The sequence below is a fragment of the Symphalangus syndactylus genome, chromosome 4, assembly GCF_028878055.3.
Source record: "Symphalangus syndactylus isolate Jambi chromosome 4, NHGRI_mSymSyn1-v2.1_pri, whole genome shotgun sequence".
Lineage (NCBI taxonomy): Eukaryota > Metazoa > Chordata > Mammalia > Primates > Hylobatidae > Symphalangus > Symphalangus syndactylus.
In genome coordinates this window covers 83,612,548-83,629,159 of record NC_072426.2, presented here as the reverse complement: position 1 = coordinate 83,629,159, position 16,612 = coordinate 83,612,548, and the positions used below count along the sequence as shown (strand labels likewise).

Genomic DNA, 16,612 nt, shown 5'->3' with positions numbered 1-16,612 from the left:
CAAGGCCAGAAAAGAACAGTGACATATGTATCCTAAAGTATAATTGTTCTGGACATGCTGCCCTTGAGGAATGGAATAAGACTAGCTTTTCCTTTGAGATAACAAGAAAGAAGCATGACGTATGTTGAAACCCTTAAAATGAAGAAACTGAAAGAATTTACCTTTTAGATGTCCTCAAATCTCTCCAAGAGGTATTAAGTAGGAGCAGACTGATAGTGGAATGTCAGTAAATGTTAGAAAACAATGAAAAGGTTTGGAATCCTAGAGTAATGAGGAAATATATAAAAGATGGCAACAGGAAACAAAGGCCTAGTTAAGAATGAATAACATGAACTCTTAGCAAGGCCTATCAGTAAGATTTGTTATTCCCTCTCTCCCTCCTTCCCTCTCTCGTCTCGCCCTTTATTTCTTCCTCCTTTCCTTCCTTCCCCATTACAACTGTGCTCTGCAAAGTGTGCTCCACGGAATACTTGCTACAAAGGAAGTCAAAAGCTGTTACATGGAAGCTGTTTATAAATAAGTTTGAAAAAAAAAAGGTTTAATTAAATCAAGCTAAGCATGTTACTTTACTGTAAGACTCCTCAGAGCTATTCCCAGAAGGAGGATATAATATGCAGTACATTCCCCCACCTTAACCATTAACCCTTTACTTATGAAGTGTTAATATTTGCGTAATACAACCTGGGACACAGTGGACCAGAAGGAAAGGGATGAAAGCAGTGGAGACTCAAAAAACAGAAAGCACAGTAGGAATAAGGGAGTAGAAAACTAGGAGGCTGAGGTGGGAGAAGAATTCTGAGCTCATGACTTTAGAGAAGGAGCTGGCCCAGGGGATAATCAGGTCCAAGCTCTGGTCATTTGTGGTCACATGGGTTAATAAAGTAGAAGGTGTCACACACAGACTTGGGTTTGACTAGTAAATGGTTCATCAACATGAATATCAACTGAATCGAAGTTGCCCAAGGTGATGCCAAGTAACAGGAGAGAGGAAAAGAGGTGTCAAAGATGGGCAGATAACAAGAACGGGAAGAGGGAATATAACCAGATGGCAAAGGATTCAAAGGAACGAAGACTGTTGGAAGCTGGTAGGTGCTTTCCCTGAGGCTGTGATGCTGCTGCTTCTTTTTTTTTTTTTTTTTTTCCAGTGGAAACAGGGTTTCACCATGTTGGTCAGGCTGGTCTCAAACTCCTGACCTCAAGTGATCTGTCCGCCTCAGCCTCCCAAAGTACTGGGATTACAGGCGTGAGCCACATGCCCAGCCATGTGGCTCTAAATGATGCCAGATCTAAGGCTATGGGCCATTAAGAGCACCTTTTGCTAGAGGGTTTTCTTCTTCTTTCTACCTTGAATTCAAATCTTTGAACTTATTGGGCCTCCCTAGCTTTACTCAATTAGTTTTTATGACAAATCTTTCCCTTTCCCTAGCCACTTTCAATTAACCTAATGTTTGGGTAGTATGTTTAATCTGATTCAGCTTCTTTCCTAGGTGCTATGTCAAAGACCAACTCTGATGGCATGTGCCACAGTCCATAGATAAAGATGAGATGTCACTTAGTTACTTAAACTCCCTAAACCTTGGTTTTCCATTCTTCATTTGTAAAACAGAAATATTAATAGCATCTAACTCATGAGGTGGTTGTTAGAATTAAATCAGATAAAGCATACTGCTGACACTATAGTTGGTACATAGAAAACTCTCAGTAATAAGCACTACCACCTCCATCGCCAAAGATAACCAAATAAGATGATCCAGCAAACACAAGGGAGATATTTACAGGGAGGATCTTGTAGAAGGGGTGAGTCTGGGATGAGACAGGCCTATGCCTGCAACAGATAGAAGTGTCCAAGAGAAGTGACGCTGGAATAGTCTGCAACTTAAGCAGCAGGCATGGAAGAAGGAAAGGATTACAAAGGGAGACAGTAGCCAACTATCAGGAAAGAGGCTATGCATATGGTTACTTAAGGCAGTGAGCAGTTCCAACATTGCACTCCCAGTGGAAGATGCCCTTTGTTTATCTTAGAGCTAGGCTTCTCAGGACTGAGGCAGATTAGACCAAGAGCAAGACCTCAACACATATCACTTTAGAGTTCATTTGAAAATATTTCATATTTCATGATGCTGGAAATGGCCCTTGCTGCAGAAAATGTCTTTTTATAACACTTTTCATGTAATCAAAGAGCATTTGCAGTGACAAGGCACTATGTCACTCAGCTTACTAAAACTTCGTTAACACACTATAAAGAAAAATTATTTAGCCAGCTTAGAATCTGACAGACTCTTGTAGTTAATCATTACCTGTCATTATCATTACAATAAATCGGGGATGAGTATTCTTCTCTACTAGTACTAATAGTAAAATAAGGAGAAAGACCATTGGCTCAGTCTTTGGTAAACCATAGCACTAACAGCACCCCCTCATATAAAAGGACCAATGGACCTATTTAGTCTTTGATGAGCAAGTTTACCGCTTGCTTAAATAGGCTACACACTGAAACAGTACATAAATTTGAAAAACAGATCTAACGTTCTGTTTTTATTTACTCATTATTTTTACCTTCAGATAAAAATACTACAATAGTCCTTCCAGGGTTAAATATGAAATGTTACATGCAGATAAAAGTGTTCAAAGCATACTCAAAAGGACTACAGAATTTATTTTGATGAGTATGAACATAAGAAGAATAATTGCAAATTAACAGGAATTATAAATCAAGGCATCATGTTTAACTGTGTTAATAAAATATAAACAAAACAAAACAAAACCCAAAACACTTCATAGCTAGCTGATAAAGAGAGATATAAATCATGGGCAAGATTAAAACACAGAATTATTTTCACTCCTCTAACAGTAGATTTTTGGATAATGAAATCAAAACCGCAGCAACATTTAAAAGGAATAACTTCTACTGCTATTTGACTCAAATGAAGGGTTAGAGTTATAGGACAAACTAAGTACTAGCTTAATTTCATTATTACAATATAGGAGAAAGTCTACTGAATGAATTTTCACTTTTGAGTATCTATAACTTCTAACCTCTTTGTCCACCACATAAATAAATACAATCCAGATAGTGTTTTGCAAACACGAAATAACAACTCTAACTTCATCAGTGATCTAGTGCATAGAGGGCTCAATTAAGACTGATATTCCATGGTAACTCATCAAGTTTATAAAAGCAAAGTGCCTAGTTCCAATTGGAGTAATCTGTCCTTTGGGATATGCACTACTTAGAAATCATAAATATGAGACCCTCGACATATGTCCCAATTCAAAAGCATTCATTAACCAAACCAGGGAGAGAAATTCCACATATTCCATACAAATCTAAAAGTCACAATTGATCTGTTTCAATCTTTTAGTGACTCTGATTAGCTCCCTTTTGGCTCCTATAGTTCTCATGAATTACATTGAGCTGTAAAGTAATGCAGACCTTATGATTCCAGAGACTGAGTCACCAAGGGAAGAGGTCCAAAAAGGTTAAATTTCCACTGAACGCCAAATCAGAGGTTCGAAAGCTAGAGAGATAAAGACGTTAGCTGTAGTCTTATGAAACATTCAAGGCTGCTTTCATTTGATTAGGAGTTTGGTACAGGCTCTTTGTGACAAATATAACAAAGACACTTGATATTTTTTAAGCTTTGAAGAAAATCCCAGAAAACAGATTATCTATGAAGAATGTTAAATCAAGCTAAGTAATAATGTGTTTATATACATTCAGAAACTTACTTCAGTGTTATCAAAAAACCAAACCAAAACAAAACAAAAAATGACCACCAAAAGGCTATCATGGAAGGAGGCCACATTCCTTCAGTTACTGAATAACGAAATCTGTTGTGATTTAAAACGGTAGTTATAACAATTTACTGCCTTAGGTCAGGTCTTCCCAAACTATTCTAAAAAGCACTAATCCTCCATGAAATGTTTATAGACAGTCTGGGGATAAAGGGGTGGGGATAGGAGGAATGAAGAGAGAAGAAAGAAAAATCCTCTAACAATATTTTTGTTCTAAAATTTTTAATACACAAAAATACTGAGTATATTTGATACAGTTAAAATTACCATGAGATAAGCTACTCATAATAGCATGCCACACCTCAGAAAGCTAGGATGTCCACAGTATACCACATATGCATGAATGCATTGATGCTCAAGTGATGCATAAACATACAACTATTGTGTTTTGCGTTATTGAATCATAGCTGATTTGTGCTATGATTTTTGCCTAATAATTTCAACATATATTTTAACTTTTTATTACATAATAAAGGCATAAATCAAAACTTAATTTCTTCCAGCCATTACTTTGCATATGTGAAATAACTTTTTGTAATCTATTTTAATACAAGTTTATGTTCTTTTTTTCTGAGTTTCTACTGATGCTCTGCCAATACATTATCATTTTTAAAGTTTTCCATAATCACAAGTTCAAAAGCTGTTATTTTAGCTAAACACAGGTATAATAATACATGCCTCAATTTTGGAGACAATGAATTATGTTGTAACTGTTTTTAAAATTTTAAGTGGCCTTTCTCTTTCTGCCAACTTGGAGCCTGTGGAGGCCTGCTGGGAACAGGAATACTAAAAGGCAGTATGTCTGGAAGGCTGTGGTCCAAGGCCATTTTGCTGAGTATAAGTGGGGTCTCCAGAACCAAAGACAGCACACAGCTCTTTTTAAAATTGAAGGTGTTTATGCCCAAAATGAAACAGAATTCTATTCGGGCATAAGATGTGCTTATATACACAAAACAAAGAACAACAAAGTGACTCCTGGTGGCAAAACAAACAAAACCAGAGTAATCTAGGGAAAGGTAACTTGGTCCCAGGGAAACAGTGGCATAGTTCACGCCAAATTCTGAAGCAATCTTCCTGCTAAGGCCACTGGACACAGAATCTGTGTGATGCTGTACCCCTGAAGCATTTAAATTAATGAAAAGTAAATAAATAAAAGTGGATTTGTGCTCTTGGAAAAAAAAAAGTAAAAAAAAATTTAAATGACAGAAAGAGTTCTGAAGAAAAAGATAGCTTAGATATAATAACATGATCAACTTAATTTGCATCATTCAAAACTCAATATGATGTCCCATTTACCTTTTAAATTAAGTAGCACATAAATAAAAATGCAAGTTCAATACTAACAGAATTACACACTCTTATTTACAGTGATAGAGGCTTTAAACAGTCTTTCTCTGACAAGTCATAGGACAAGAGCTGATAGGAGAATGTGTAGTCAATATTTTAATAACTACAGCGAAGACGAAAGATGCACAATTTCTAAGTTGCAATAATCTATTTTGTATGCATGATTTGAAGTAAAGACTTTATGCTATATATGTATATTTAAATTGTGGCTTACAAAGAGAAATATATTACTAGCCTCATCACAGCAACAAAATCATTCTAAAGTCTAGGTTTTTCATTTTTTACTTTTAAATGTCCTCTCATTCCTGTACTCCTATCTCTCACTCTCTACCTTTACCAGCCACAGATGCAAAAAACAAAAGCAAAACCAAAACCACTTCATTTTGTTATTTATGACAGCCTTCATGGAAAAACCAATGGAAGGATGAAACAAAAGGTGTATACATTTCTATCTTTTCAATTCCAGACATAAAACTCAACATGGAAAGGAAGATGAAATAGTCACTAAAATCCTTAGGCTTCCTTTCAACAATTAGTCCATTTTCTTAAGAAGTTTGCTACATAAATCAATTGCAGATTTAAAGCTCTTTATATTAACATTTTATACTTATTGTGAATATTCAAAAAGTACATAAAATATATATGTATAGTCTAATGAATAAATATAAAACAAACATCCAAGTCCACAAATAGAAGCCAACATTGCAGAAACAGAAGAAACCCCCTTAAAAATACGTCCCCCATGCCCTTCTTCAGTTACTACAGCTTTAATGTAAATTTCACAAGTTAACACACAAGTGAAATGAAACAGTGCCACAGGTGTTGTAAAAGAGGAGTATTTGGCTGGGCACGGTGGCTCATGCCTGTAATCCCAGCACTTTGGGAGGCCAAGGTGGGTGGATCACCTGAGGTCAGGAGTTCGAGACCAGCCTGACCAATATGGTGAAACCCTGTCTCTACTAAAAATACAAAAATTAGCCTGGCGTGGTGGCGGGTGCCTGTAATTCCAGCTACTCGGGAGGCTGAGGCGGGAAAATTGCTTGAACCTGGGAGGCAGAGGTTGCAGTGGGCCGAGATCATGCCACTCCACTCCAGCCTGAGTGACAGAGGGAGACTCTGTCTCAAAAAAAAAGAGTGAGAAGTATTTAAAAATTCCTCCAAGATGCATTGATAGAGGCCTTTTATAACATATAGAACATTTTGTTCAACTTTCCAGTGAAAAATGCCAGGAGTAAGTATATTGACTCATTTAGAATATAAATTACAGAAGTGTTTGAATTTAATTTTGTGAAACACCACACAGGAGGGCCATAAAACACAGATTCTGTTTGTAGCACTTCCAGCAGCTGGCAGTGAGGAAGACCAATATTAGCCCTGAAGTTGCAGAAAACACTAAATAACAGCCATTTCAACTCAGTAACACCTAAATATATAATTATAAATAACAAATTAACAGATTGGTCTCTGTGATCTTTGCTGGTTTCTGAAAAAATAATAAAAGCTTAGGTAATACTCCTTACTTCCATTCCAGTAGAGGTGCTCACACATCAGGATGGGCTTCTGGGCACCTTACCTCTCGTGCTAGAGACCAGAATGTAGGTAATTACAGTACCATGGATTCACAATGACTGTTGACGTGAACTCCTCTTGTTGTAAGGTAGTTTGGGTTACAAAATCCTTTACTTACAGAATTAATCAAAGAAAGGTTTTAAGGAGATAAATATCAACAGCCTCAAAATAAACGTAACTGCAAAATATTAATCTTAATACGATGTCAAATTTAATTCTTTTCCTTAATAAAACAAGCCACTCAGAGTTCAATGTGACATTTAAGTAAAGAATTTCCAAATTCTGGCTGGGAGCAGCCACTCACACCTGTAATCTCAGCACTTTGGGAGGCCGAGGTGTGCAGATCACTTGAGGTCAGGAGTTCGAGACCAGCCTGGCCAATATAGTGAAACCCTGTCTCTACCAAAAATCCAAAAATTAGCTGGGTGTGGTGGTGTATGCCTGTAGTCCCAGCTACTCAGGAGGGTGAGGCACAAGAATTGCTTGAACCTGGGAGGTGGAGGTTACAGTGAGCCGAGATCATGCCACTGTACTCCAGCCTAGGCAACAGAGTGAGACACTGTCTCAAAACAACAAAAAATTAGAAAATAAAAATTGAAAATATTGCCAAACCCTGCTAATAAACAATGTTTAAGAACTCTTAGTTTAAGGCCAAGCGTGGTGGCTCATGCCTGTGATCCCAGCACTTTGGGAGGCTGAGGTGGGCAGATCACGAGGTCAAGAGATGGAGACCACCATGCCCAACATGGTGAAACCCTGTCTCTAATAAAAAATACAAAAATTAGCTGGGTGTGGTGGCGCACATCTGTAGTCCCAGCTACTCGGGAGGCTGAGGCAGGAGAATGGCTTAAACCCGGGAGGTGGAGGTTGCAGTGAGCCACTGCATTCCAGTCTGGTGACAGAGCTAGAATCCATCTCGAAAAAAAAAGAACGCTTTATAGGCCAGGCACAGTGGCTCAAGCCTATAATCCCAGCACTTTGGGAGGCTGAGGAGCGAAGACTGCTTGAGCCCAAGAGTTCAAGACCAGCCTGGGTAACAATGGTGAAACCCTGTCTCTGCAAAAAAATACAAAAAACTAGCCAGGTGTGGTAGCACATGCCTGTAGTCCCAGCTAAATGGGAGGCTAAAGTGGGAGGATGTATATAGCCCAGGAGGTTGAGGCTGCAGTGAGCTGTGACAGCACCACTGCACTATAGCCTGGCTTTAAATTAAAAAAAAAGAACCCTTTATAAACAAGCATTCCTAGTCCAGAACATAAGACACTGAAAATGCAAACCAAATATAATTTATTTTCAACTTAAAACCAAACCAAACAATTGTTTCCCTTGCACTAAAAATCTTTTCCTCCACCAATCCCACCTACATATATGTCTGACACTTACTTCTCACTAACCACTGCAAGCGTGGGCAATGTTGTCCCTGTGGGTCATGACTTGCTAAAGTTCTAGAATAATATCTGGAGATTTGATGGATAGAAAAATACACAAGTGTATTAAACATCCAAGGTATTTTGTTAAGTACACTGATAATGACAGAATAGCAAACCATCACGGGGAGAACCACCTTCAAATCTCTAGATAGGCTTTACACAAATTTCCTCAAATCTCTAACAAACACAGGAATGGATGAGCAGACAATTTATCAATTTGATGGAATATTATTGCAACCATTAAGGCTAAACATTATAAAGTTATATAACACAGAAGATTTTATAATACAGCATAAATTTTAAACATACATTTGTATCTAGCTATAAGACATCATATATATGGGCAAAGACTTAAAGAATACAATAAGAAATGAATACTTAGTGTAGTTGTGGGGACTTCTCCAACCCTCCGTATGTTTACAAAGTAAATACAAATCAGAAGGTCTGGTTGGGTGCAGTGGCTCACACCTGTAATCCCAGCACTTTGGGAGGCCGAGGTGGGTGGATCACTTAAGGTCAGGAATTTGGGACCAGCCTGGCCAACATGGCAAAACCCCATCTGTACTGAAAATGCAAAAATTAGCTGGGCAACATGGCAGACACCTGTAATTCCAGCTACTTGGGAGGCTGAGCCAAGAGAATTGCTTGAACCCGCAAGGCAGAAATTGCAGTGAGCTGAGATTGTGCCGCTGCACTCCAGTCTGGGTGACAGAGTGAGACTCCATTTCATAAATAAATAAATAAATAAATAAATAAATAAATATCAGAAGGTTGAAAACGCAAGGACTCTTCTCTCTAAAGAACTGTAAAACTATCATCAGCACCTGAGTAATCATCTCATATTTATGATCTACACTAAACACACCAAAACCTGCTACATATTACCCATTTCAGGCATGCTTCTGGGCAAGGTCACCAGATAAAGGGGAAACAAGGTCCTGTCTGAGTGTTCTGATTAAGAAGAGAGAAAAAAATGACTACTTCATAGCAAGGTGACAGAGGTATTGTAACCAATGGCATGTTTTACTGCCATCTCAAGGTATCAAATTATACATTACTTCTTACCCCAATTAACCACCATATCCAATTTAAGCCCAGAAAGTTACAATACAAATGTTATGTCCTGATAACTTAAGTGACAAGCGTAACGATTATATCAGTTTGATCTACTTTTCATTGCATCAGATATTACATTGCTGTTACAGTGAAAGACATTTAGATTCAAGGATATCTGAGATATCCAACTTCCAGATACAAGGATAAGGCTTCCATTATTTATGCCTGCCTTGTAAAAGCCACATGGGTCAAAAGCTCAATAAGATACTCCTGAAATTACTGGCACTACCTCGAAATGCAGAATTGGTTTGGATTCTATTAAAGTGATGTAAGAATTGCCCTTAGCACCTAGGTTTTTTGCAGAAAGTAACAAATTAATCCTAAAATTCAGAGTGAAATGCAAAGAATCCAAAAATAGCCAAAACAAATTTGAAAAAGACCAAAGTTACAGGACACACACTTCCTGATTTTAAAACTTACTACAAAGCTACGAAACCAAGACTGTGTGGTACTGGCACAAGGATAGACATATAGATCAGTGTCGTAGAACTGAGAGGCCAGAAACAATCCTTAAGTCAACTGGTTTTGAAAAGGTGCCAAGACAATTCAACAGGGGATAGAAGAGTCTTCTCAACAAATGGTGCTGGGACAACTTGTTATCCACATGCAAAATAATGAATTTGAACTCCTACCTTACACCACGTATGAAAATTAACTCAAAATGGATATTCACATGGAAAATAATAAAATTGGACGTCTAATTTACGTCATATACAAAAATTAACACAAAATGGGTAATGGTCATAGTGTAAGAGCTAAAGCTATAAAATTCTTAAAAGAAACATAAATCTTCATGATCTTAGATGAGCTTCTTAAATATGATCCCGAAAACAGAAGAAAAGAAAAAAAAAATGATAAACTGACTTCGTCAAAATCAAAAATTTTTGAGCTTCAAAGTGTACCATCAAGAAAAAGAAAAAAAACCCACAAAATGGGAGAAAATATTTGCAAGTCATATATCTGGTAAGGAACCTGCATCTAAAATATATAAAGAATGCCTAAAATTCAATAATAAAGACAAAAAAATTGAATAGATATTTCTCCAAAGAAGATATGCAAATGGCCAATAGATAAATGAAAAGACTCTCTCTGCTAATGGTACTATGAAAGTGATATTCCTATCCACTACTGGCAGCATAGTAAATTGGTACAATTAATCTGTGGAAAAATGATTTTATGGCAAAAGTTTTTAAAAGATTTTTAAACAAATGTTTTGTGCCCTTTGACTTAGTCATCTAATTTCTGGAAATCACCTAAAGAAACAATATCAAATATGGGAAAACATATATACATATATAATGATGTTGCCACAATGTAACTGAAGGTAAAACTGGATGCAATCTGTATGTTTGAGAATATAAGAACCATTATATTCTCAAAATCTAATCATGGACTATTACATATTCCTTGATAATGCTGATAATGGTATGAAAATACAACAGAAAATGTGTATTCTAAGAGACTAAAACAAAATTCAATATTAACTCCTAATTATATTTACCTAAAACATACATATAAAATAACAGCAAAGTTATAAAACTAAAAGAGGATAATTATCTTAGTGTGGTAGAATTATGGGTATTCTTCTCAAACCTTCTTATTGAGTTGTCAATAATATTTTCATAAAGAAATACTTTTACCTTATCCCAGAAATCGATCAAAGCTGTAAAGTCCCATTTCTTAGAATATGCCACATTGTATTTCAGAATAGCATCCTGTGGAAAATGCAGAAACAAAACGTCATGGTATGGCCAAGTGAATGACCTATGAAGAGCCTGTCTCTTATGAATTACCTCCAGTACATTTCATAATGTTAGACAAGCTTCCTACTACCTCCCCCTGCTACTGATATGGACATCAGTAGCTACAGACAAACAGAATGAATAGTAATTTATTATTCACTTAAAAAAATGAGATTAGAAAGGTCAAGTAATAGGTGAAAAAACACAATTACACCCTAAAGCATGCATTCTAAATAGGGTGATATACTCCAAATAGACAAAAACTGGATCTTGAGGGATAAAAAATAAACTTAGATATCACAATTGTTGGTGGTCCTTGAAAGCGTCACATTATATATACACAGATACATAGTAGATTTGTAGTATGAAAATTTCATGGGTCAGTTAATAGGGTTGAGGTATAAATTTTTTTGTAAAAAATAAAAAATAAAAATTTCATGGGGACGAGGAGATTAGGAGAAAAGTATTTAAAAATTGTCTTTTTTCCTTTACTATAAAGTATTTGTATATAATATATATAAATTATTATCTTCCTCCAGCAGTTCACATAAATTACACATTTATGTAGAAGAAAAAGTCAAAATACTATGCCATCTACTGGTGTAGCTTTTAACTGTTTGAATAGGCAATACTATACATGTGGTTTCCAGAGTCAGGTACGCATAAGACAATCCAATAGATGTGCAGAAACAACTATTTATTTATAATTACCTTTTATCTCATCCTTTTAAATATCTACTTTGGTTTTATTTTATACTGTACATATTACATTAATAAAGTAACAGATACGTAGAATTTACAAATGACTGTTTATATTGGTAATACACACTCAAAATTTTTTTTACTGAGGCACACAGGTCTGAAAACCACTGTTAGCTTATTACTATAAATCTTCCAAATTTCGTTATCATTGAATAAGTTTTTAAAAAATTAATACTCTGTCAAAGCTTCCTGAATAGTACTTCATGCCATACTAAGTATCTAGGTTAAATGACGAGCCAACAAAATGTGTCTTATTCACTTGGAATCAGGGGACATCCAAGTTCCTTAAGAAAAGAGAAGATAAAAGAAAAAGAAAAATCATCCATAAAATAAGATAGCAAGAAAGAGTCTTTATTTTTCGCTCACAAGCCATACATAACATTTTCTTTTTTTTTTTTTTTTTTTTTTTTTGAGACGGAGTCTTTCTCTGTCCCCCAGGCTGGAGTGCAGTGGCGCGATCTCGGCTCACCACAACCTCCACCTCCTGGGTTCACGCCATTCTCCTGCCTCAGCCTCCCAAGTAGCTGGGACCACAGGCGCCCGCCAACACGCCCGGCTAATTTTTTGTATTTTTTAGTAGAGACGGGGTTTCACTGTGTTAGCCAGGATGGTCTCGATCTCCTGACCTCGTGATCCACCCGCCTCGGCCTCCCAAAGTGCTGGGATTACAGGCTTGAGCCACCGCGCCCGGCCCAACATTTTCTATTAAGAATTAAGAGATTCTAGGCCGCGCGCAGTGGCTTGCGCCTATAATCCCAGCACTTTGGGAAGCTGAGGCGGGCAGATCACAATGTCAGGAGATTAAGACCATCCTGGCCAACATGGTGAAACCACGTCTCTACTAAAAATACAAAAATTAGCTGGGTGTGGTGGCATATGCTTGTAATCCCAGCTACTCGGGAGGCTGAGGCAGGAGACTCACTTGAACCAGGGAGTCAGATGTTGCAGTGAGCCGAGGTCGTGCCACTGCACTCCAGCCTCGGTGACAGAGCGAGATTCCATCTCAAAAAAAAAAAAGAAAAGAAAAAAGAATTAAGAGATTTTGGCCTGCACGGTGGCTCACGCCTGTAATCACAGCACACTCTGGGAGGCCGAGGCAGGTGGATCACCTGAGTCCAGGAGTTCGAGACTAGCCTGGGCAACATGACAAGACCCCTAGAAAAAAATACAAAAATTAATCAGGCATGGTGGTGCGTGCCTGTAGTCTCAGCTACATGGGAGGGCTGAGATGGGAGGATCGCTTGAGCAAAGGAGGTTGAGGTTGCAGTGAGCCGAGATTGCACCACTGCACTCCAGTCTGGGTGACAGAGCAAGATCCTATCTCAGAAACAAAAAAAAAGAAAGAAAAAGAAAAGATTTTAAGGATTTTTTTTTCCAATCACTGGTATCTAATTTCAGAACTTCATAAAGTATTAAATAGAAATGTGTATCAATAGGGAATGAATAAACAATGCACATACTGGAGCAAACTATCAATATATTGAACAATATGGATGAATCTCAAAATTATCTTCATTTTGAGTGAATGAAGCCAGACATACCCACCATGATTCAATTCATGCAGAATGTAAACTATAGTGAAAAAGAACAGATTAGTAGTTGTCTGGGGCCACAGCAGAAAGTGGAATGGACTGCAAAGTGGGGAGAGGAATCTTTGGGGATGACACAAACATTCTGTATCTTGATTATAATGCGAGCTTCATGGGTATGTGTAAATGTCAAAAATTATCAAATGACACACTTTAAAAGGATAAACTTTCTTATCCATACCTTATAATTCCTCAAAGTTGGTAAGGAAAAAAATTTTAAGTAGCAATTGCATTCTAATTCTTCACTGTAATTCTCTAATTATTTTAGTGTTTTATAATTAGCATTAAGCTCTAGCTCGTATTTATTTTTACTTCAGTCTTCAAGTCTCAATAGTCTACCATGAGTTTGCCTGTCATTAGAAAAACTGGATACTACTCTGTACTCTTGAGTTATCAACTACTGAGTAAGTTCTTTTTAGTTCATAATTCACAATAAGCACAAAAAATTCTTTCCATGCAAATTATCACACACATTATTTATATAAGTACTACTGTGTAAATCAACTTGTGAGGACACTATTACTTTTTTAAATTCTGAATGTCTCTAATCCCTCTAAATCCAAATCAAATGGTATATGAACAGCAAAAAGATCATTACATTCAATCAGAGGGATTTAATGTTTCCCTCTTCCTCTCTCAAAGCATTCTTTCAGCAAAGGAAACAATTACCATAAGCAGATAGAAAAATATCTCGATGGATTACTCTGTTCTAGTGAATCTACCATACGAGAAATGCAAAAAGGAAATTCAGCTTAAAGCAATTACCCCTTCCTGAAATAATCATGGTGCACTAAGGAACTGCCAGAGAGGTAAGCAGATTGTGTAAGTTAAAACACTAAAGTTATTCTTTTATTTATTTATTTATTTTCAAAGATGGAGTTTCGCTCTTTGTTGCCCAGGCTGGAGTGCAGTGGCGTGATCTCGGCTCACTGCAACCTCCGCCTCCTGGGTTCAAGCAATTCTCCTGTCTCAGCCTCCTGAGTAGCGGGGATTACAGGCACCCACCACCAAGCCTGGCTAATTTTTGTATTTTTAGTAGAGATGAGGTTTCACCATGTTGGCCAGGATAGTCTCAAACTCCTGACCTCTGGTGATCCGCCTGCCTCGACCTCCCAAAGTGCTGGGATTACAGGCGTGAGCCACCACGCCTGGCCTCACTGTAATTATTCTATTTGCAGTTGAAGAAATATAAAAATTCTTAAAAACAGCCTCTGTTTAGAAGAATAAAAATAAAGAACCTAAGATACTGTTCTTCAAATAGACTCCGGGTAGTATTCCTGGGTAGCCTGCTTCTATGTGAGTTTATAATTTTGTTTTTAGAAAATAACGGCCAAATAACAACACGCTGTAGGAATGAAGGCTGGTACTATTAATAGACAAAAATAGTGAAAAGATTGAGCTGTCCTACTATACACCACAGTACAGGTATGTTAAATTCTAATGAACCTTTGTCCAGATGTGGTAATTACATGCCGTAATCCCAGTACTTTGGGAGGCCAAGGCAGGTGGATCACTTGAGCTCAGGAGTTTGAGACCAGCATGGGTAACATGGCAAGACTCGGTGTCTCAGCCAAAAAACATTAAAAATTAGCCCAGTGTGGCGGCATGCACTTGTGGCACATGCCTGTAACATTATACTAAAACTAAGTAAACTCTAGCAGAACTTGAGATTTTTTTCCAGCTACTCAGGAGGCTGAGGCACGAGAATCGCTTGAGCCAGGGAGTTGTAGGCTGCAGTGAGCTGAGATCGCACCACTGCGATCTGATGTTCTATATAAGGATCCCATCTTTGTATCCACCGACATCCATCAACTGTTCATGATTAGTAGGAAAAGTAACTAATTGCAAAATAATTTCTTCTTTATGTAGTATTTTAAAGAATTTCTCAGCATACTATTGGAAAAGTAACTAATTGCAAAATAATTTCTTCTTTATGTAGTATTTTAAAGAATTTCTCAGCATACTATTTTGGGGTTTGGATCAGCAGTTTGAAAATATCTGTGCAAAAAAAGGAATAATGACTACAAATTGTTTTCACTGTGATAATAAACACAAATCAAATGATGGTTCATTACACCTGAAATTTAAAAAAAAATCAAACTGATATAGCTGTATAAGCACTACAGGTATGAGGAGTTAGCTGGGAGCAGTGACTCATGCCTATAATCCCAGCCAGCACCTTGGGAGGCCAGGCCAGGTGGATCACTTGAGCCCAGGAGTTGGAGACCAGCCTAGGGAACACAGAGAAACCCTGTCTCTACAAAAAAATAAAATAAACAAAATTAGTCTGGGCATGGTGGCATACACCTGTAATCTCCTCTACTCAGGAGGCTGAGATGAGGATTGCTTGAGCCTGGGAAGCAGAGGTCGCAGTGAGCTGTGACCACGCCACTGCACCCCACCCTAGGTGATGGAGCAAGACCCAGCCTCAAATTAAAAAAATATATATATATATTTATATATATATATATGGAGTTTATATTTAGCTTTATGTTTGCATACACATAATTAACATTATACTAAAACTAAGCAAACTCTAGCAGAACTTGAGATTGCTTCCATTTAAAGAGTTTGCTTTTTGTAGTTGTGAGCCTGAGTAGTTAGTGTATTATTGGTATTGCTGAAGGCAGGGTTGATCCCTCGCTTGATACTTGGGTTCAAGATAATCTAAATTGTGTTAGGGAAGGAACTGACTGTACTCATGGCTAACCTGAAATATTAAAATAAGGCTGCCCCTAAAACCTTCTTAGTCACACAGGATCCTTGTAGCCAAAACAGTGTATGTTCCAGCTGCAGAGAGCAGACTGCTCTCAGCTTGCACAGCACCTTAAGTGTGGGAAGAATATATGGATAGAGAATGGGGTAGATAAAGAAGGACGGAAATGTTGTCACCCAGGTGGCTTTAGGGTCCTAAGGAGTGGAAAAGGATGGCACTGGGGAGGTCTTCATGGATCTGTGTAGGAGTTCCCTGTAGATAAATTACTGATCCCCCATCTACTATCCCCAGTATGTAATGGCTGAATTAATACGTAATCAACTGCATTGTATCTAAAGCCTTAGAACTAGTCAGGTGCTCCCCCCACCTAATACCATTTCTTACCCCGTAATCCTACCTGATTTTTAACAAACCATTAATAATTCTAATGATAATCTCTATTTTGTTGTGTTTTTTTGTAACTGTTTTAAATAAATCAATTTGTACTGTAAAAAAAAAAAAGAGTCCGCTTTTTTTTTCTTTTTTTAAAAAAAGAGCCCATTAGAA

The 16,612-nt window shown here is 37.4% G+C and overlaps 1 protein-coding gene and 1 pseudogene across 6 annotated transcripts in view; one reads left to right on the top strand and one right to left on the bottom strand.

Moving 5' to 3' along the window:
• Positions 1–16,612, bottom strand: part of PARG (poly(ADP-ribose) glycohydrolase) — a 133,087-nt gene that overhangs the window by 94,641 nt on the left and 21,834 nt on the right. For all 6 annotated transcript variants that reach the window (XR_008657174.2, XM_055275332.2, XM_055275335.2 and 3 more), the window contains one exon: positions 10,898–10,972. Coding sequence is in view for 5 of the 6 variants with exons in the window: in XM_055275332.2 (XP_055131307.1) it covers positions 10,898–10,972 (75 nt within the window). In the remaining variant the exon portion in view is untranslated. The remainder of the gene's footprint in view (positions 1–10,897; positions 10,973–16,612) is intronic.
• LOC129480876 (large ribosomal subunit protein eL33-like) lies at positions 4,594–4,995 on the top strand (annotated as a pseudogene).